This window comes from Coregonus clupeaformis, chromosome 36 (assembly GCF_020615455.1).
Source record: "Coregonus clupeaformis isolate EN_2021a chromosome 36, ASM2061545v1, whole genome shotgun sequence".
NCBI classification, from domain to species: Eukaryota; Metazoa; Chordata; class Actinopteri; order Salmoniformes; family Salmonidae; genus Coregonus; species Coregonus clupeaformis.
The window spans coordinates 9412880-9435435 of record NC_059227.1 but is presented as its reverse complement, the minus strand read 5'-3'; the positions used below and the strand labels follow the sequence as shown (position 1 = coordinate 9435435).

The 22556-nt window shown below is 46.0% G+C and overlaps 1 protein-coding gene across 3 annotated transcripts in view; it reads right to left on the bottom strand.

Annotated features, from left to right (window-relative positions):
- enah (ENAH actin regulator) overlaps positions 1–22556 on the bottom strand; it is a 150871-nt gene that overhangs the window by 67627 nt on the left and 60688 nt on the right. For all 3 annotated transcript variants that reach the window (XM_045211252.1, XM_045211251.1, XM_045211253.1), the window contains exons 2-3: positions 19072–19237; positions 3389–3566 (exon numbers count right to left, since the gene is read on the bottom strand). In XM_045211252.1, the coding sequence (XP_045067187.1) occupies positions 3389–3566; positions 19072–19237 (344 nt within the window). The remainder of the gene's footprint in view (positions 1–3388; positions 3567–19071; positions 19238–22556) is intronic.

The window sequence follows — 22556 nt, the reverse complement described above, 5'->3', positions numbered from 1 at the left end:
ACGGGGGCCCCTCAGGGGTACGTGCTTAGTCCCATCCTGTACTCCCTTTTCACCCACGACTGCGTGGCCGCGCATGACTCCAACACTATCATTAAGTTTGCTGACGACAACGCTGGTGGCATGATCACCAACGACAATGAACAGCCTATAGGGAGGAGGTCAGAAACCTGGCAGTGTGGTGCCAGGATAACAACATCTACCTCAACTTCAGTAAGACAAAAGGAGCTGATCATGGACTACAGGAAACGGAGGGCTGAGCACGCCCCCATTTACATCGACGGGGCTGTAGTGGAGCGGGTCGAGAGCTTCAAGTTCCTTGGTGTACACAACACTAAGGACCTATCATTTACATTTTAGTCATTTAGCAGACGCTCTTATCCAGAGCGACTTACAGTTAGTGAGTGCATACATTTTCATACTGGCCCCCCGTGGGAAACCCACAACCCTGGCGTTGCAAGCGTCATGCTCTACCAACTGAGCTACAGAGGTCCAAACACAGGGGTCCAAACACACACCACCATGGTCCAAACACACCTACACAGTCGTGAAGAGAGCACGATAACACTCTTCCCCCTCAGGAGGCTGAAAAGATTTGGCATGGGCCCTCAGATCCTCAAAAAGTCCTACAGCTGCACCATTGAGAGCATCTTGACTGGCTGCATCACCGCTTGGTATGGCAACTGCTTGGCATCCGAACGCAAGGCGATACAGAGGGTAGTGTGTACGGTCCAGTACATCACTAGGGCCGAGCTCTATACCAGGCGGTGTCAGAGGAAGGCCCAAAAAATTGTAAAAGACTCCAGCCACCCAAGCCAGACCATTCGATCTTCTACCGCACGGCAAGCGATACCAATGCACCAAGTCTGGAACAAACAGGAACCTGAACAGCTTCTACTCCCAAGCAATAAGACTGCTAAATGGCTAATCAAATGGCTACCTACATTGACCGTTTTTTGCACCAACTCTCTTGCACTGAACACACAAAGGACTCTACCCACACACTCACACTGACACCCCAACACACACATTACATACGCCCACACACATGCATACTGATGCCAAACACACACACACACACACACACACACACATTTTCACACTCACTACATAAGCTGCTGCTATGGTCTATTATCTATCCTGTTGCCAAGTCAATTTACCCATACCTACAGTTGAAGTCGGAAGTTTACATACACTTAGGTGGGAGTCATTAAAACTTGTTTTCAACCACTCCACACATTTCTTGTTAACAAACTATAGTTTTGGCAAGTCGGTTAGGACATCTACTTTGTACATGACACAAGTCATTTTTCCAATAATTGTTTACAGACAGATTATTTCACTTAGAATTCACTGTATCACACTTCCAGTGGGTCAGAAGTTTACATACACTAAGTTGATTGTGCCTTTAAACAGCTTGGAAAATTCCAGAAAATTATGTCATGTGTTTAGAACCTTCTGATAGGCTAATTGACATCATTCGAGTCAATTGGAGGTGTACCTGTGGATGTATTTCAAGGAATACCTTCAAACTCAGTGCCTCTTTGCTTGACATCATGGGAAAATCAAGTCTGGTTCATCCTTGGGAGCAATTTCCAAACGCCTGAATGTACCATGTTCATCTATACAAACAATAGTACGCAAGTATAAACACCATGGGACCACGCAGCCGTCATACTGCTCAGGAAGGAGACGCGTTCTGTCTCCTAGAGATGAACGTACTTTGGTGCGAAAAGTGCAAATCAATCCCAGAACAACAGCAAAGAACCTTGTGAAGATGCTGGAGGAAACAGGTACAAAAGTATCTATATCCACAGTAAAACGAGTCCAATATCGACATAACCTGAAAGGCCGCTCAACAAGGAAGAAGCCACTGCTCCAGAACCGCCATAAAAAAGCCAGACTACGGTTTGCAACTGCACATGGGGACAAAGATCATACTTTTTGGAGAAATGTCCTCTGTTCTGATGAAACAAAAATATAACTGTTTGTATTTGATTTGAAACCTGGATTCATTCATATAGACTTGGTTAAACAGCTTCTGAATGTCAGTCAGTCTTATTCCAAACACAGCGGCAAGGAGACAGTAACTTGCCCCTCAGAGAAGAGATGTGGGTGCAGTGTGCGTTGACACTGACTCTAGAATGAAAATGTGCCTTGAAAAACAACTACCGTCGGATCTCTCTGCGATCATATTACCAACAACCAAACACACATCTCTCTCTCTGTCCAAGACAGCCAGCCCTCATTGAGAAAATACCACCAGAGCTACCGCGTGTATATTACTCAGGGGTGGTGGTGATTACAGGAAAGCTATTCACAGACGCAGTGGCTCATCGCATCCACCGACAAATGAAGCTTAGGAAGCGCAGTCTGTTCCAAGGCCACTGCATCAGAGGTAACTCTGTGGGCTGGGCTCAGCAGACTGCTGCTTGGAGAGAATACAGATACATTGTAGCTATCCCCCCAGAACACTGCCAGGCCAGCCACTAGCTAGCTGTTCCTCTGATTAATCATATCTGGAAAACAGAAATGGCCACCACTGAAAACAATGCCTCATTAGTTAGCAATAAGTAAGAAGTTTGACTAAAAAGGCCTAAACAGCCTGGTGAGAGATACTAGGCTCAGTGTGACTGCTGTTGTGTGGAACCCCCGAGGGCCTAGTCACAAGTTGTTGCAGCCACAGAGGGAGGGGGGTCAGGAACAGGGCCTTGATTGAGCCCCTCACTAGGCCCCTGCTCCATAACCAGAGTTCCCCAAACACACACACACTCTGACCACTACCCCCCCAATTTTACGAGAGCAGGTCCTCACTAAACATATGACCTCACTCTGAGGACAAAAGAGTCATTCTGCCAAACCAATATAAAACAGTGGATCAAAAGGAATTAGACACAAAGAAAAAATGTTTTACCCGACCATATTCAGCTTAGTGAAGCAAAACATTCTGCAAAGGGAGGCAAAACATTGATGAGTCATCTGTGTGGACAGTAAACACTAAAATATTAAAAAGTGCTTTTGGCAAATATCTGGTCAAGTACTCTAGTTTTAGTGTGACGCTCAAGTGTTATGACACATTTATAGAGGGTTTCAGCATTGCTCTACCTCTTGGGTCCTGCTTAAATCCACCAATACCTAGTCACCTTAACCAGTGTGTCTGAGCACTCCAAGGCTAACCCTTGCCCATCTTCTACATCAGCCAAGAGCTGTGCATCTTTGCCCACTAAACATCCAGGACACCTCTCACTCCGACTACAGCAGTGGGTGAGGCAACAGGACGGCAACAGGCAAGACCACCTCTCATTTGTCAAAACACCAAAGAGAGCTGGGTGGATATCTCAGGTCATTACAGCAGATATTCTTCCCGTCGGTCAGCAGAGCTCACCCTCACCTGTGTCCTGAGAGTTGAGCACCTCCAGGGCATGCATCATGGCACTGGCGAATACATTGGCATCCTCCTTGCTGCCAAAGTTGAGTCCGTAGACCTGCCTGGCATCACGCCACTGGTGGAAGGTCTGTGTGGCCTGGTTGTACTTGAGCCCCTTGGGAATGGCACAGTTTATTACCACCTGGAGAAGGAGAGAAAGGGGGAGATCGAGAGAGGGGGGGAGAGATGGTTTTTGAGATGGTTTTGAAAGATAATTTGAAGTGCTTAGAGGATTATTTCTGTAGTTTATCGTACTTATAGGAAGAAGGATGGGGAGAGAGAGTGAGATGGTTTTGATAGCTATTCTTAAGTACTGCGAGGACTATTTCTGTTGCTCAAAACAAGTGTAAAGTGATTACAGGTAAGGAAATGTATGTTTTTAGAGTTCATAAGAGTCATACATTACAGCTAATACAACCTCACTCAGTCAGTCTACTACCACCAATGTTCCGTCTAAGCTGTGTGCATGTGCGAAGCTCCCCTCAGACTGCCGTGCAGAAGAAAAATGAGCCCGCTGCAGAAAAGCAGGAGATTTAACTTCACTTAACTTTCTACAGTTTTCCCCATTAGTTAACACTATCAACGTTTCGCTCTACTGTGGGAATTGTGATCCAATTAACACAATATTAGCCACTTTCAGTGTAATATACCGAAACAAAACTTACTATGCAAGATTTAGTATGCAAAACTAATAACTGTGCAAGAGATTTTCTTGTAGGCAGAGCGCATTGGAGTAGGATTCTATTGCATTGACAGGCACGACTCAGGCCTGTACTCTACACAGACCTGTACTCTACATAGAGCGGTGCGCCATAACCAATCAGAGCTGAAGTAGGCCTATATGCCGTTGCCATATATGGATGTGTGCCATTCACTTTGAACTGGACTGTGTTTAGGCTACAGTATGAACGGTCGGGAGTAGATGTGCTTGTTTTGAGATCAAAGAGAGAGCTGCATGTAGCCATGTGTGCACATTTGTTCATATCCTTTGCTAGTTAGTGAGTTATTATCCCAGTTATAGCTAATTTCCAGTCAACAATGGGAGAGTAGTTGCTTCCAACAAGAGCACAAAATGTTTGTATTTCTAGCCATCTTTGAAAAGCGAGTCAGGTAAAGAGTTTTTTTATGTCTTGAAGGGGAAGTGTTGTATTTTGAGATGGTCTTGAATAAGCTAAGTAGCGAATAGGCAGAGTGTAGCATAATTTGTCTGATTCCCTGTAATAATGGTATGGGAATAATAATGCATTTTATTTTGTAAAGCGGTTTCTTGCATCAAACACAACATTTTCAGTCACCTCCTTGTCTGAAGGACAAGTGGATAGACAGGTTAATGTCAAGCCCTGCATTTTTCCTTTTTTTTAAGTCTCATGGAATGTAGGCATTGAACACCACACATTGGCTAATACTATAGGCTGAATGATAAAACAGCTATTTCCATGTTAAAATGTTATGGGATGTGTTTTTCTCCATTGTTTTTGATGGTAGGCCACTCTGGTAGGCCAACATTATGATCAAATAGCCACAGTAGCCTACTTCGGGAACATTAGAGGGAACATTGACTACCACCACACTTACTAAAGTATAAGGGACCTTGAATGATAAATATGTGTATATTTAACAGCTTTGGCATAGGACCAAGAAGAAACCCTGTGTCTATAGTCTTCAGGACCTAGAAACATTAGCACACCTTCCATAAATAAATGGGAGGGAATCGAATGAGCTGCGTTCAGCTCCCAAGCAATCATTCACCGCTTGAGGCTTAAGGTCGTCCTTCACTACTAGAATGCTAGGGTTGGCGAAAGCTGTGGGGGAAAAATACCTATTATATCCGCGCCAAGTTTATTTCAAAAATCTATAATTGAATTAGAACATTCCTTTGGCTCTTGAAACTGAAGATATGTTGGTTTCTAGCTTTATTTTTCCTCTGGGTGGTCAGGCCAGTGATTTACATAATCTGTTCTAAAATGTATTGTTGATGAGCTCACTGAGGCACACGGCAGAGCAGAGAAAACGTAACGGGTGTCGGTTCGACTCCAGCCAGAGACTGAGAAGAACACAGCATAACAAATAGTTAATCTAGCTCCTATCAGAAATTAGCTGTACTGTACCCCGGCCAAGAATCACTCTGGACCCCTATTCGTTTTTAGCTGAGTCAGGTTCAGAGAGGCATTCAAGGCCTAGCTATAGATTTCACATTTGAATGTGCAGGTTCTTGGTCATGTTTTTTGGGGTTCATACTGCATGCTTCAAATGGAAAGGTTCTCTGAGGGGCCAACGCCACAACCAGACAGTCTATCTTCCTCTTATCGATTCTCTCCACTAAACAGATGCAGACAGGTAGCAGTCTCAGTCTAATAATAAGCGCCATTAAATCTTGAGTTTTACATTTATCCTGTCTCATATTTGTGATAGAAGTCAATGATCACATCAATACTAATCACACAGTGTGTGTACTGTTGCACTTCTCTGCTTGTAATGAAAAACCAGAAATCCATCAAAGAGCCTAATTAATATGCTCCAGGATTATGGAGGATTAAAGTCTGTCAGTGTATGAAGTCTGACAAAGTTATGAAGCAATATAGAAACATGTCCCTCTATGATCAACTTATTGACTTACTAAAGCAGAGTATGAATACAACAACATTTGTGACAACATAAATCCTATTGCAGGTACATTTTCAGTGTCATGCAGTTTAAAGTTAACTCTTGGGTTTGGGTTATACTTAGGGCCGGGACGACACCAATATCGTGATACTCATTAGTATTGTGGCAAGGAAACCAAACTTATTTAGGAAATGTTGTCATCCAGACTCACATTTATTTATTTTCCAAACTATAGCACACAATATTTTACATTCAGTAGGTTTTTAAAGGATCAAAGAGTTACAGTGAGGGAAAAAAAGTATTTGATCCCCTGCTGATTTTGTACGTTTTCCCACTGACAAAGACATGATCAGTCTATAATTTTAATGGTAGGTTTATTTGAACAGTGAGAGAGAATAACAACAAAAAAATCCAGAAAAACGCATGTCAAAATGTTAGAAATTGATTTGCATTTTAATTAGGGAAATAAGTATTTGACCCCTCTGCAAAACATGACTTAGCAAAACCCTGGTTGGCAATCACAGAGGTCAGACGTTTCTTGTAGTTGCCACCAGGTTTGCACACATCTCAGGAGGGATTTTGTCCCACTCCTCTTTGCAGATCTTCTCCAAGTCATTAAGGTTTCGAGGCTGACGTTTGGCAACTCGAACCTTCAGCTCCCTCCACAGATTTTCTATGGGATTAAGGTCTGGAGACTGGCTAGGCCACTCCAGGACCTTAATGTGCTTCTTCTTGAGCCACTCCTTTTGTTGCCTTGGCCGTGTGTTTTGGGTCATTGTCATGCTAGAATACCCATCCACGACCCATTTTCAATGCCCTGGCTGAGGGAAGGAGGTTCTCACCCAAGATTTGACGGTCCATCGTCCCTTTGATGCAGTGAAGTTGTCCTGTCCCCTTAGCAGAAAAACACCCCCAAAGCATAATGTTTCCACCTCCATGTTTGACGGTGGGGATGGTGTTCTTGGGGTCATAGGCAGCATTCCTCCTCCTCCAAACACGGTGAGTTGAGTTGATGCCAAAGAGCTAGATTTTGGTCTCATCTGACCACAACACTTTCACCCAGTTCTCCTCTGAATCATTCAGATGTTCATTGGCAAACTTCAGACGTCCCTGTATATGTGCTTTCTTGAGCAGGGGGACCTTGCGGGCGCTGCAGGATTTCAGTCCTTCACGGCGTAGTGTGTTACCAATTGTTTTCTTGGTGACTATGGTCCCAGCTGCCTTGAGATCATTGACAAGATCCTCCCGTGTAGTTCTGGGCTGATTCCTCACCATTCTCATGATCATTGCAACTCCACGAGGTGAGATCTTGCATGGAGCCCCAGGCCGAGGGAGATTGACAGTTCTTTTGTGTTTCTTCCATTTGCGAATAATCCCACCAATTGTTGTCACCTTCTCACTAAACTGCTTGGCGATGGTCTTGTAGCCCATTCCAGCCTTGTGTAGGTCTACAATCTTGTCCCTGACATCCTTGGAGAGCTCTTTGGTCTTGGCCATGGTGGAGAGTTTGGAATCTGATTGATTGATTGCTTCTGTGGACATGTGTCTTTTATACAGGTAACAAACTGAGATTAGGAGCACTCCCTTTAAGAGTGTGCTCCTAATCTCAGCTCGTTACCTGTATAAAAGACACCTGGGAGCCAGAAATCTTTCTGATTGAGAGGGGGTCAAATACTTATTTCCCTCATTAAAATGCAAATCAATTTCTAACATTTCGGACATGCGTTTTTCTGGATTATTTTGTTGTTATTCTGTCTCTCACTGTTCAAATAAACCTACCATTAAAATTATAGACTGATCATTTATTTGTCAGTGGGCAAATGTACAAAATAAGCAGGGGATCAAATACTTTTTTCCCTCACTGTAGGTCTACTTGTTTTTATTTTTATTTTAACCATGGGAAAGATTTTGCGATGCTGGTATCGTCCGGAGCATAAATAGAGGGGTACATAACGACTAAGTGCTTATGAAAGTCTTATAAATGCTTCACGAATATCTTATCTAGTCCTTAGGCTACTACAGTGTAACCAGTTTGCTGCGACAGACGCAGAACAGGGTGCCACTGCCAAAATGGCCTTTCACTGTGTCTAATTATCATGTGAACCCAGTTCTAAAAAGAGTCCCTCCTACATGTGAAAGATACATCCTCAGGTTCAGATGGAGATGTGAATGGAGCCTGGCTGGTGTGGGTGGTGTGTAAGCGGTGTCTTTGAGTTGTGTGTGTGTCTACAGAGATGGTGTCTATGTGAGAAGGGCCTTTTTTCATCGTGTTGACATGAACAACAGCAGGAGAGCAAGGCCCTGTTAATGACCGGTCCTCCTCTCTCTGCCCACAGGACAGGAGATGTCAGGGAGAAGACAGAGAGGGTTCTGGGATTGCTGATAAAGCACATGCTGACCGGCAGCGCTACCACTCTCCCACAGGAGGAATCCTGTGTGTTGGATGGATTAGTCACACCTCCTCGTTATCCACAGTGTTACCGGGTAAACAGCCTCCCGTGACTCTGTGCACACACACGCAGTGTCTGACACACACACACACACACACACACACACACACACACACACACACACACACACACACACACACACACTCCTGGGGTCTATGTGCTGTGCTCATCCATCACAAGACATTGCAAGGCCTTGAGGGTATGGATTCTGCAATGCTCAGTAGCTGTGGAGACAACAGCAAGACCTCACTACACTGGAGACTCACTGTACTATAGAAACCTTTGTCATCACAGGAGAGAGACTACTGGATCAGTATTTAGAAACTGTGATGTGTGTTTTTTGATACATCTACAGCCATCACACACAGTATACACCAAATGTAAGGACGAAATGTCAAGGCAAACAACTTTAAGAACTAGTGAGTGAGTAAGTGATTGCAAGACTGAGGGAGTGAGTGAGGGCCAGTAGCTCTTTATTGCATTGGTAAAATGAAACAAATATCATAGAGGCTTTTCCACTGCGTTAAATCCCTCTGCTCTACAGCAAGTAGCCTAGTAGACAGGAGGACCGGGGTCAGTCATTCCAGAAACAAGACCTTCACAAGGTCTATAGGGGGCAGGAACTAGGTCAGGGCTTATTGCTTCTGGGGGAACAAATAGAACAGAGGTTTTTCATTAGGTCTTCAAGGAAAGAAAAAAATCCAATAGTGAAATAGTACGATTGCACTCAATCGGTCATTGACACCCTCTCCATCAGAGACCACCACGGGATCAGTTTTCTGAGGTGAGTGAGGCGCTCTGCTGAGAGTCCAAACCTCCTGGATTTACTGGCCGTCATTACGGTAGGAAGCTCTGCGAATCAGGAAGCCACTATGGCCTGTGTGCCACACACACAGACACACACCACAGCGCTCTGTCTGAATCACTGGATGAATGGGTCCTCACCAGAAACACGTCACCGAGAGAATAAAAGCCTGTCAGCTGAGTCCAGTAACTAACTATTATGCTCCTGGGAGAGCTGACCATTCCAATAAACTGGGATACTAGACTTAGAATAAAAATAAGCTTTTAGAGTTTGTAACCGGCCAACTGACATAATGATATGCAAACTGTAGCTGAAACTGCATTGCCTCCTTTCTCCACATGTCTGACCTGTCCTACGCTCCTCCATCCTGCTCTCCCTCCATCTCCCCATGGGCCTCTCCTGAGACTGCTACAGTATGTAACAGGATCTGCCACTGCAGCAAAAGCCCCTGGTCCTCTCCTCTGTGCCTCTGGATCAGAGAGGGGCAACTTTAATGGGAGTGGGGGCCACAGAAAAATCTGAACTCATCATGAGGGGGCAAAGTTGCTCGCAGGTTTGTGTACCAACATCCATCCCATTTTAGTGGCCCCCATCTTGACAGCGGAGATAATATTTTTAAGTTTAGGAGTTAATTTCGTGCAATTCTACACATTTTGCTATACGGAGGAGAGAAATGTTTGCAGTTGTTAATGTGATATCTGAGTGAGAGTGACTAGCAAAAATCTATGGGGGCCCCCCAGCCGGTAATTTGACCATGATAAGGTAATTTAGCGAGCTAAAAAATGTTAGCAGACGTGCTAATTGACTGACTGAAATTGCACCTTGTATATTCTACTATTCTCAAGTTGAGACCCCGACTCAGTTCCTAAAAAATATACACTGTACAAAAATATAAACGCAACATGTAAAGTGTTGGTCCCATGTTTCACGAGCTGAAATAAAAGATCCCAGAAATTTTCCATACGCACAAAAAGCTTATTTCTCTCAAATTTTGTGAACGCACTTGTTTACATCTCTGTTAGTGTGAATTTCTCCTTTGCCACTGCCTAGCAGTGCGGTCGCGTTCTTTGTTGTGTGTGTGTGTGTAAATAGCCTGTTTTTTTGTATTTTTCATACATATTTCCCTATCACACTTCATCCTTCTACAAAATATACTTTCCTGCAACCCGCCTCACTCAATGTGGAACGGATTCTATTATTGACTTACATTTTATCTAGAATCTCCAGTTGAAACTAGCTAGCCAGCTAACTAGCTACTTGCTATTAGCCACCGTTAGCGGTTTTCACCCAGAACATCTGAATTTTCTGCCGGAATAACTGAATCACTGGACATTAACACCGGATCGCAACTAGCTAGCCGCAACCGAATGGATGTTGCTGTTTGGCTGATCACCACTGCTCCATAAGCAAGCACCAGTTAGCCGTGAGCTTGCCTCGAGCCAGGCCCATATCCCGGCTATCTACCGCTCTGTCTACAGGACGGGAGTAGCCAGCTAATTAGCTACTTGCTATTAGCCACCGTTAGCGGTTTTTCACCATTGTCCGTGGCCTGCACTACCTACCAGCCAGCTCCAGCCTGGACTATTATCGGCCAGTCTGCACTGTCTGCACAGCGCGTTATCGACCCAGAACATATCAGTTTTTCTGCCGGAATCACTGAATCGCTGGACTTTTAACACCGGATCATCGCAGCTAGCTAGCTGCAACCAAATGGACGTTGTTGTGGCTAATCAACCTTGAGCTAGCCTAAAGCCAGGCCCATCTCCCGGCTATCTACCTCTCTGTCAACCGGACGGGACCTCCTAGAGTTGACACGGAGCCCCGCCGATCCAACACGACTGGTCTGCCGACGAAATCGTCTGATGTGGTTACAACAGGCTTCCCGTTATGACGTTGACCACAAAGACTCATCTGCTAGCCCCGGCCCGCTAGCACACGCTAGCCGTGGCCTCTTGCTCGCCAGTGCTATAGCAACCCCCGAACTACCTCCGAACTCTCCTACTGCTGTTCACCGGACCTTATGTTAACTCAGCTATACAGCTGATGCCTGCTGGACTGTTCCTTTTTACGGTACCGCATCCTGTTTATGTTTAGCCTCAGCCCAAACGTTGTTGCCATTACCAGCTGTTGTCTTAGCTCTCTCGAATAACACCTGTGATTGCTTTATGCCTCTCTCCCATGTCAATATGCCTTGCTTATTGCTGTTTCTGTTATTTCTTATTGTACTATTTCACTGTAGATCCCCCAGCCCAGCTCAACCTGCCTTAGATAGCTCCTTTGTCCCACCCCCCATACACACGGAGACCGACTCAATCGGGGCCTCCAGTGATGCTATCTCTTTCATCGTTACACAACGCTTAGGTTTACCTCCACTGTACTCATATCCTTCCATATCATTGTCTGTACATAATGCCCTGAATCTATTCTACAACGCACGGAAATCTGCCCCTTTTTTTCTCTGTACTCAATGCACTAAAAGACCAGTACTTAAAGCCTTTAGCCGTATCCTTATTCTACTCCTCATCTGTTCCTCTGGTGATGTAGAGGTTAACCCAGGCCCTGTAGCCCCCAGTATCACTCCTCCTCCCCAGGCGTTATCATTTGTTGACTTCTGTAACCGTTAAAGCCTTGGCTTCTTGCACGTTAACATCCGAAGCCTCCTCCCTAAGTTTGAGTTATTCACTGCGTTAGCACACTCCGCCAACCCTGATGTTCTAGCAGTGTCTGAATCCTGGCTTAGGAAGGCCACCAAAAATTCAGAAATGTCCATCCCCAACTACAACCTTTTCCATCTCGATAGAACTGCCAAAGGGGGTGGGGTTGCCATCTACTGTAGAGATAGCCTGCAGAGCTCTATCGTACTATCCAGGTCTGTGCCCAAACAGTTTGAGCTTCTACTTCTAAAAATCCACCTTTCCAGAAATAAGTCTCTCACTGTTGCCGCTTGCTACAGACCCCCCTCAACCCCCAGCTGTGCCCTGGACACCATATGTGAACTGATCGCCCCCCATCTATCCTCAGAGTTCGTACTGCTTGGTGACCTAAACTGGGATATGCTTAACACCCCGGCCAACCTACAATCTAAACTAGATGCCCTCAATCTCACACAAATTATCAACGAACCTACCAGGTACAACCCCAAATCTGTAAACATGGGCACCCTCATAGATATCATCCTGACAAATTTACCCTCTAAATACACCTCCGCTGTCTTCAACCAGGATCTCAGCGATCACTGCCTTATTGCCTGCGTCCGTAATGGGTCCGCGGTCAAACGACCAACCCTCACAGGGTGTTACTTTCTATGTGTTAGTTTCTGGGTGTTAGGTTCTATGTTTCGTTTTCTATGTTCTTGTTCTAGTTTATGTGTTTCTATGTTGGCCGGGGTGGTTCCCAATTAGAGACAGCTGTGGCTCGTTGTCTCTGATTGGGGACCATACTTAGGCAGCCGGTTGTGCAGTTGTCTTTTGTGGGATCTTGTTCCGTGTAGGTTTGTGTGTTTATGACCGAGGACTTCACGTTTCGTTTTGTTGTTTTTATCGTGTTGCTAAGTACACATTAAAAAGATGTACGCATATCACGCTGCGCCTTGGTCCGTTACTTCTAACGATCGTGACAGAAGATCCCACCAAAACAGGACCAAGCAGCGTTTCCAGGAGCAAACGCCGGAGGTAACGTTGGTAGATGTCCTCCTCGGTTGGGGGAGGATAACGGAGGAGGAGGCCGTCCGTTACCGGAGGGCGATGAAGGGGGAGACCCAGGCAGGAGAGGAGAAGCGGCGCCAACCGGGCCGTCGTCGGACAGGCGAGAGGCAACCCCAAGAAATGTTTTGGGGGGGCACACGGCATGGACGACGGGGCTGCTGGAGGCAGCTCCAGGGCGAGATTGTGGACTAGGAGAGAAGGCCACCAGGTTACGGGGGCCATTGGTCATTAGAGGGAAGGAGAGTGTAGAGGCACGGCGAGAGGTACTGGAGTGTGTTACCAGTCCGGTCCGGCCCGTTCCTGATCCCCGCACAAGGCCAGTGGTGTGTGTTCCCAGTACGGTCCGGCCTGTTCCTGTCCCTCGCACCAAGCCTGTGATGCGCGTCGCCAGCCCGGCCCGACCTGTTCCTGCCCCTCGCACCAAGCCTGTGGTGCGCGTCGCCAGCCCGGCCCGGCCTGTTCCTGCCCCTCGCACCAAGCCTGGGGTGCGCGTCACCAGCCCGGCCCGGCCTGTTCCTGCCCCTCGCACCAAGCCTGTGGTGCGCGATGCCAGCCCGGCCCGGCCTGTTCCTCCCCCTCGCACCAAGCCTGTAGTGCGCGTCGTCAGCCCGGTCCGGCCCGTTCCTGCTCCCCGCACCAAGCCAGTGGTGCGCGTCGTCAGCCCGGTCCGGCCCATTCCTGCTCCCCGCACCAAGCCTGTGGTGCGCGTCGTCAGTCCGGCACAGCCCGTGCCTGTTTCACCGGTGCCTGGTCAGGTACCGGTCAGCTGCTCCACACCGGAGCCTAAGCAATCCGCTCCACCGATGTCCAGTCCAGCTCCAGCCAGCGGGACCAGACCAGGGGCGCTACGGGGGGTTAGTTAGAGGGTGGTGGTCACGCCCGAAGCCGGATCCGCCTCCGAGGCGGAATGCCCACCCGGCCCCTCCCCTGTTGGGGTTAGTTGGCGCGGTCACAGTCCGCGCCTTTGGGGGGGGTACTGTCACGCCCTGGCTCTGGGGACTTTTATATGTTGAGCCAGGGTGTTAGTTTCTATGTGCTATTTTCTGGGTGTTAGGTTCTATGTTTCGTTTTCTATGTTCTTGTTCTAGTTTATGTGTTTCTATGTTGGCCGGGGTGGTTCCCAATTAGAGACAGCTGTGGCTCGTTGTCTCTGATTGGGAACCATACTTAGGCAGCCTGTTGTGCACTTGTCTTTTGTGGGATCTTGTTCCGTGTAGGTTTGTGTGTTTATGACCGAGGACTTCATGTTTCGTTTTGTTGTTTTTGTTGTTTGTATCGTGTTGCTAAGTACACATTAAAAAGATGTACGCATATCACGCTGCGCCTTGGTCCGTTACTTATGACGATCATGACACTCATCACTGTCAAACGCTCCCTAAAACACTTTAGCGAGCAGGCCTTTCTAATTGACCTGGCCCGGGTATCCTGGATGGATATTGACCTCATTCCGTCAGTAGAGGATACCTGCTTGTTCTTTAAAAGTGCTTTCCTCTTAATCTTAAATAAGCATGCCCATTCAAAAAATTCAGAACTAAGAACAGATATAGCCCCTGGTTCTCCTCAGACTTGACTGCCCTTGACCATCACAAAAACATCCTGTGGCGTACTGCATTAGCATCGAACAGCCCCCGCGATATGCAACTTTTTAGGGAAGTCAGGAACCAATATACACAATCAGTTAGGAAAGCAAAGGCTAGCTTTTTCAAACAGAAATTTGCATCCTGTAGCACTAACTCCAAAAACTTTTGGGACACTGTAAAGTCCATGGAAAACAAGAGCACCTCCTCCCAACTGCCCACTGCACTGAGGCTAGGAAACACTGTCACCACAGATAAATCTACAATAATCAAGAATTTCAACAAGCATTTTGCTACGGCTGGCCATGCTTTCCACCTGGCTACCACTACCCCGGCCACCAGCTCTGCACCCTCCGCTGCAACGTGCCCATGCCACCCCCGCTTCTCCTTGACACAAATTCAGACAGCTGATGTCCTGAAAGAGCTGAAAAATCTGGACCCCTACAAATCAGCTGGGCTAGACAATCTGGACCCTTTCTTTCTAAAATTAGCCGCCGAAATTGTGTCAACCCCTATTACTAGCCTGTTCAACCTCTCTTTCGTAACGTCTGAGATCCCCAGAGATTGGAAAGCTGCCGCGGTCATCCCCCTCTTCAAAGGGGGTGACACTCTAGATCCAAACTGTTACAGACCTATATCCATCCTGCCCTGCCTTTCGAAAGTATTTGAAAGCCAAGTTAACAAACAGATCACCGTCCATTTCAAATCCCACCATACCTTCTCCGCCATGCAATCCGGTTTCCGAGCTGGTCATGGGTGCACCTCAGCCACGCTCAAGGTCCTAAACGATATTATAACCGTGATCGATAAAAGACAGTACTGCGCAGCAGTCTTCATCGACCTGGCCAAGGCTTTCAACTCTGTCAACCACCGCATTATTATTGGCAGACTAAATAGCCTTGGTTTCTCAAATGACTGCCTCGCCTGCTTCACCAACTACTTCTCAGATAGAGTTCAATGTGTCAAATCGGAGGGCCTGTTGTCTGGACCTATGGCCGTCTCTACGGGGTTGCCACAGGGTTCAATTCTCGGGCCGACTCTATTCTCTGTGTATATCAATGATGTCGCTCTTGCTGCTGGTGACGCTCAGATCCACCTCTATGCGGACGACACCATTTTGTATACATCTGGCCCTTCATTGGACACTGTGTTAACAAACCTCCAAACGAGCTTCAACGCCATAAAACACTCCTTCCGTAGCCTCCAACTGCTCTTAAACACTAGTAAAACTAAATGCATGCTCTTCAACCGAACACTGCTTGCACCCGCCCACCCGACTAGAATCACTACTCTCGGCGGGTCTGACCTAGAGTATGTGGACAACTACAAATACCTAGGTGTCTGGTTAGACTGTAAACTCTCCTTCCAGACTCGCATTAAGCATCTCCAATCAAAAGTTAGATCTAGAATCAGCTTCCTATTTCGCAACAAAGCCTCCTTCACTCATGCTGCCAAACATGCCCTCGTAAAACTGACTATCCTACCGATCCTTGACTTCGGCGATGTCATTTACAAAATAGCCTCCAACACTCTACTCAGCAAATTGGATGTAGTCTATCACAGTGCCATCCGTTTTGTCACCAAAGCCCCATATACTACCCACCATTGTGACTTGTAAGCTCTTGTTGGCTGGCCCTCACTATATATTAGTCGCCAAACCCACTGGCTCCAGGTCATCTATAAATCACTGCTAGGCAAATCCCCGTCTTATCTTAGCTCACTGGTCACCACAGCAACACCCACCCGTAGTCTGCGCTCCAGCAGTCCACATCTCTGAAGCTGGAGTCTCTTATCTCCCTCACTAACTTTAAGCGTCAGTTGTCAGAGCAGCTTACCGATCACTGCACCTGTACACAGCCATTCTGAAATTAGCCCACCCAACTACCTCATCCCCATATTGTTATTTATTTTGCTAATTTGCACCCCAGTATCTCTATTTGCACATCATCTTTTGCACATCTATCATTCCAGTGTTAATACGAAATTGTAACTATTTTGCACTATGGCCTATTTATTGCCTTACCTCCATAACTTACTACATTCGCACACACTGTATATATATTTTCTGTTGTATTTTTGACTTTATGTTTTGTTTACCCCATATGTAACTCTGTGTTGTTGTTTTTATTGCACTGCTTTGCTTTATCTTGGCCAGGTCGCAGTTGTAATTGAGAACTTGTTCTCAACTGGCTTACCTGGTTAAATAAAGGTGAACAAAAAAAAACACCTGACAGGTGTGGCATATCAAGAAGCTGATTAAACAGCATGATCCTTACACAGGTGCAACTTGTGCTGTGGACAAGAAAAGGCCATGTGTATGGCGTCGTGTGGGTGAGCGGTTTGCTGATGTCAACGTTGTGAACAGAGTGCCCCATGGTGGCGTTGGGGTATGGTATAGGCAGGCATAAGCTACGGACAACGAACAGAATTGCATTTCATCGATGGCCATTTTAATGCACAGAGATACCATGACGAGATCCTAAGGTGCCATTCATTCGCCACCATCCCCTCATGTTTCAGCATGACAATGTCGCAAGGATCTGTAGAAGCTGAGAATGACCCAATTCTTCCATGGCCTGCATACTCACCAGACATGTCACCCATTGAGCATGTTTGGGATGCTCTGGATCGGCGTGTACGACAGCGTGTTCCAGTTCCCGCCAATATCCAGCAACTTCGCACAGCCATTGAAGAGAAGTGGGACAACATTCCACAGGCCACACTCAACAGCCTGATCAACTCTATGCGAATAAGATGTGTTGCGCTGCATTAGGCAAATGGTGATCACACCAGATACTGACTGGTTTTCTGATCCACGCCTCTACTTTTAATTTTTTAAGGTATCAGTAACCAACAGATGCATATATGTATTCCCAGTCATGTGAAATCCATAGATTAGGGCCAAATTAATGTTTTTCAATTGACTGATTTCCTTATATGAACTGTAACTCAGTACAATCTTTGAAATTATTGCATGTTGCGTCAGTTGCCCATCCCTGGATGTACACAATGCCTCAGTGGACTACACTAGTACTGCACTCAGCCCTCTCAACAAACACTCTTCCTGCATGGCAATGAGGTCCTGGGAGATCGCACTGATGTTCTAGGAGCAAAACACTGGATCCTATAGTGATCCTCCATCAACAAAGGAACAGCAGTAGACGGTGTGAAAGTATATCCACTGACGAACATAATTACAGTGAAATCAACTAAATCACAACAGTCTGATGCACTGAGGGAGATACTCCCAGACAGGTAGAGTAAACTCCTTTAGGACAAATGCTGGATCAAATCAGACCAAGCTAACCATCTGTTTAGTCCCAACCAAGGCAGGATTATATATATCTATTCTAAAAACGATTCACTCTTAAAGCTGAAAACAGTCTGAGTCTATTTCAGGGGATCCATTTTCAGGGTAGAGAGAGATAGGGTTGCAGAGAGGTAGCTCGCTAACCAGTTTATTTGTAATGAGAATAACAGACGACACAGAGTTTGTCAGTTCCTGCTGATATAACTGAATTTAGAGGGGTTGGGGGGGAAATTCTGCTAAAAACTCAGGAGACGGGTTCGGGCGAAGGCCATCTGTAGTGTATACACACAGAGGGCTACCAAACACCAAAGACACAACAATCAGCTCAAACACTAATCCACCAATCAGACCGGTGTAGTCTGGTGCCGTGGAAATGATTCAGCAGAACTTGGTGTTGTGTTTCTCGAAATATGTCTTCTATTTTTCCTGAGAACAGGCAATCCTCTAATTTTCCACAAAAATGTTCCCTTCATTAAATACAGATGTGTATTACTGGCTGCCTGGCCAGATCATATCATATGGAGTAAGGCAGTAAGCTAGAGTCAGAGGAGAGGAATACAGGAGACTTACGTTACCTCTCTGGCATGGATCTACATTGTTGTTGCTCTCTGTTGACTCTATAGCTAACCATAGGCTTTACTCTTGGACCAGGGACAAACAGACAGACATATTGATTGATGTTTTTGAGACCTTGGCTCTGCCAGTCCAGACATGGCTGGTGACTGATGGAGCAGCAAAGCTCTCAGATTTGTTTTCAATTACAGCACTGGGTCATTCCTGAGAGACACTGGGTCATTCCTGAGAGACACTGGGTCATTCCTGAGAGACACTGGGTCATTCCTGAGAGACACTGGGTCAATCCTGAGAGACACTGGGTCATTCCTGAGAGACACTGGGTCAATCCTGAGAGACACTGGGTCATTCCTGAGAGACACTGGGTCATTCCTGAGAGACATTGAGACAGGCAAGATGGCTGCCAGACTGCTTTCCTACTGACACAGGTCAGACGGAATAAAGTATAAAGAAGTCTAGAGTCATCAGATCAGTGCACTTTTCAGCCACATGTGAAATCCCAGTCCCACTTTAAACGACGCATATAGGCTTAATATACTGTAGCATTTATATTCATATGCATGTAAGTCGTCAAAAGCACTACTATGCTTCACACATCATCTAGGTCTAGTCCCAGTGAGTCACCTGATGGTCCTGTATTTTGCGTCCCACCACCCGGAAGGCGTTGTTGCCTGTGTGGTGGTATATGTGCACTCTGCTGAAGCCCGTGGAGCCGCCGGCTGGAACCCATTTCTTATTGGCATCGTCATACACCATGACAGCGGCCCGCGCCTGACAGATACTCTGTTCACTGCAGAGAGAGAGAGAGAGAGAGGAGAGAGAGACACATTAACAAGCAGCAGTACACAGGGGGACATTGGTTTTTACCTCAAGTAGTAAGGATGAAATACCCCTCCAGATGATCAGAGTTAATCAAGCATGGCCAATCCAGCGCCGTTTGTGGTCTACTGAAAGTCAGGAAGTGATAGAGTGGCTGTCTGGGAGGGAAATGGTATTGGAGGAGTCATTTATGGAATGACATTGGTCATGATTAAAAAGGAGAAGGGTTTAAGGGGGGAGTCAAAAATCCATAAAGATATATCAGGGTGTGGGAGTGTGCAATCCACATGATACAGTCCACCTGCAGAAGGGAAACCATACAGCCTAGGCCAGACTCCTGCCTGTCCACAGTGAGAACTGACAGGCCCATCGCACCACACAGGGCTCTGGTCAAAACTAATGCACTATACACTGAGTGTACAAAACATTAAGGACACCTGCTCTTTCCATGACAGACTGACCAAGTGAATACAGATGAAAGCTATGATCCATTGTTGATGTCACTTGTTAAATCCAATCGGTGTAGATGAAGGGAAGGAGACAGGTTAAATAAGGAATTTTAAGCCTTGAGACAATTGAAACATGGATTGTGTGTGTGCCATTCAGAGGGTGAATGGGCAAGACAAAAATATTTAAGTGCCTTAGAACAAGGTATGGTAGTAGGTGCCAGGCGCACCGGTTTGTGTCAAAAACGGCAATGCTGCTGGATTTTTTATGCTCAACAGCTTCCTGTGTGTATCAAGAATGGTCCACCACCCAAAGGACATCCAGCCAACTTGACACAACTGTGGGAAGCATTGGAGTCAACATGGGGGGTGCAACTAAAAATTAGGAAGGTGTCCTTAATGTTTTGTATACTCAGTGTATAGGCTATAGTAGTGGGTGCCATTTGAGACTTGTCCAATGACAGTTGTGTAGGGTGATCCCTGACAACTGTTACCGACTAGCAGGACAAAACATGTAGGCCAAGGCCCTGCCAGGCAACAGAGTAAATTATCCACCAACGTGCTTCACCCTCCCTCCCACTTCATAGCAACTACTCCAACAGGAGAAGACAGAGGAGCAGAATGGGGGGGGGTGTAGGAGAGCAGAAGAGAGCCAGGGGACTGTGAGAGGAGAGAGAGGGAACCTCCCCACACAACCTCTCGCCACGTGAGTGTCAGCAGGGGAGAAGGCCCCGTTTTCCACTTCCTTCTTCGAAAGAGGCTTAAAACATGCATCTCCTCTCCACAGCTCTAGGCTGATAAATCAGACTCCATTTAATCCGGCGGTCGTTTCAAATCAATCAAATCAAATCTTATTTGTCACATGCGCCGAATAAAACAGGTGTAGACCTTACAGTGAAATGCTTACTTACGAGCTCTTTCCCAACAACGCAGAGTTAAAAAGTAAGAACATTTGCAAATAAAATAAAGAAATGGTAACACAAAATAACAATAACAAGACTATATACAAGGAGTACCGGTACCAAGTCAATGTGCAGGGGTACGAGGTAGTTGAGGTAATATGTACATGTAATTAGGGGTAAAAGTGACTAGGCAAATCAGGATAGTTCATAAACAGAATAGCAACAGCGTGTGTGAAAGAGTGAGTGTGTGTGTGTGTTTGTGTAGCCTCAACATGCGTGTGTGTGTGTGTGTGTGTGTGTGTGTGTGTGTGTGTGTGTGTGTGTTGGAGTGTCAGTGTGGTTAGTATGTGTGAGTGTGGGGGTAGAGTCCAGTGCAAAAAGGGGGTCAATACAAATAGTCCGGGTAGCCATTTGATTAACTGTTCAGCAGTCTTATGGATTGTGGGTAGAAGCTGTTTAGGAGCCTTTTGGTCCCAGACTTGGCACTCTGGTACCACTTGCCATGCGGTAGCAGAGAGAACAATCTGAGAACAATCTGCCTTCCTCTGACACAGCCAGGTATAGAGGTCCTGGATGTAGGGCTGGGCGGTATACCGTATTTTACGATATACCGGTATTGATGCACGGACCGGTTTGGGTTTTTACTTTACCTTCTATAACGGTATTTGAATGTTTGGTTAGTGATACGCCGTGTGTAGCGTCCATTTTTATAGTTTACATTGCTACTTGAGTCATCTCTCTACACTCTCCCTCTCTCTCTCCATGCCGCTTTCCACACAGACCAAGCCCCGCCCCCTGTCACTCAAGGCGCAAATGTGTTGTTCCTCGACCACGAGACACTTGCTTTCAGTCTGCATGGTCAATGCAGCACATGCAACAATGATGATGACAACGATGCTGTTTTCACTTTGCTTTTTAATATAAATCCACTAGCGTTCTATAATTACACTATTAGTTTGTGTTTCTTACATCTGCAAACAGCTAGTTTGTCTTTTCTTAGCAAGTTGGCCCTAAATCGTGTTAGCCGCTAATGCTAATCGCTAGTTAGTACATGTATTAGCTAGCCAGCCAGCTGAGTCATTGCAAACGTAATTAGCTATACAGCCTGATAATTCCAGTGATGGTGTAGACCTAAATCAGCATGTTGTTTGTGCAACAGTATATTCTAAATCAAAGAGGAATATGAGACGCATGAATAGCGGCAGGTAGCTTAGTGGTTAAGAGCGCTGTGCCAGTAACCGAAAGGTCGCTGGTTCTAATCCCAGAGCCGAATAGGTGAAAAATATGTTGATGTGCCCATGAGCAAGGCACTTAACCCTAATTACTCCTGTAAGTCGCTCTGGATAAGAGCGTCTGCTAAATGACACAAAAAACTAATATATATATATATATATATATATATATATTTTTTTAATTATAAAAAAATGTTAGCTACTTGAAGTAGCTAAGAGAAAACATTCAATGTAGCCAAAGATTATAGGGTCCCCTAGGAAACACTTATTACATTTTAGTCATTTAGCAGACGCTCTTATCCAGAGCAACTTACAGTTAGTGAGTGCATACATTATTTTTTTATTTTTCATACTGGCCCCCCGTGGGAAACGAACCCACAACCCTGGTGTTGCAAACGCCATGCTCTACCAACTGAGCTACATCCCTGCCTGCCATTCCCTCCCCTACCCTGGACGACGCTGGGCCAATTGTGTGCTGCCCCTGGCCTGGATTCGAACCAGGATCTCTAGTGGCACAGCTAGCACTGCGATGCAGTGCCTTAGACCACTGCGCCACTCGGGAGTTATCAACACTTTTGGTTCCTACCCTGTCCCAGTAACTCCTCCCTGGCATTTTTATTCGATGTTATGTCAAACTACACTGTATTCAAAGTGCCCACTATTATACTCTAACAATATAATTAGAATAATCATTCTATTTCCATGATTCC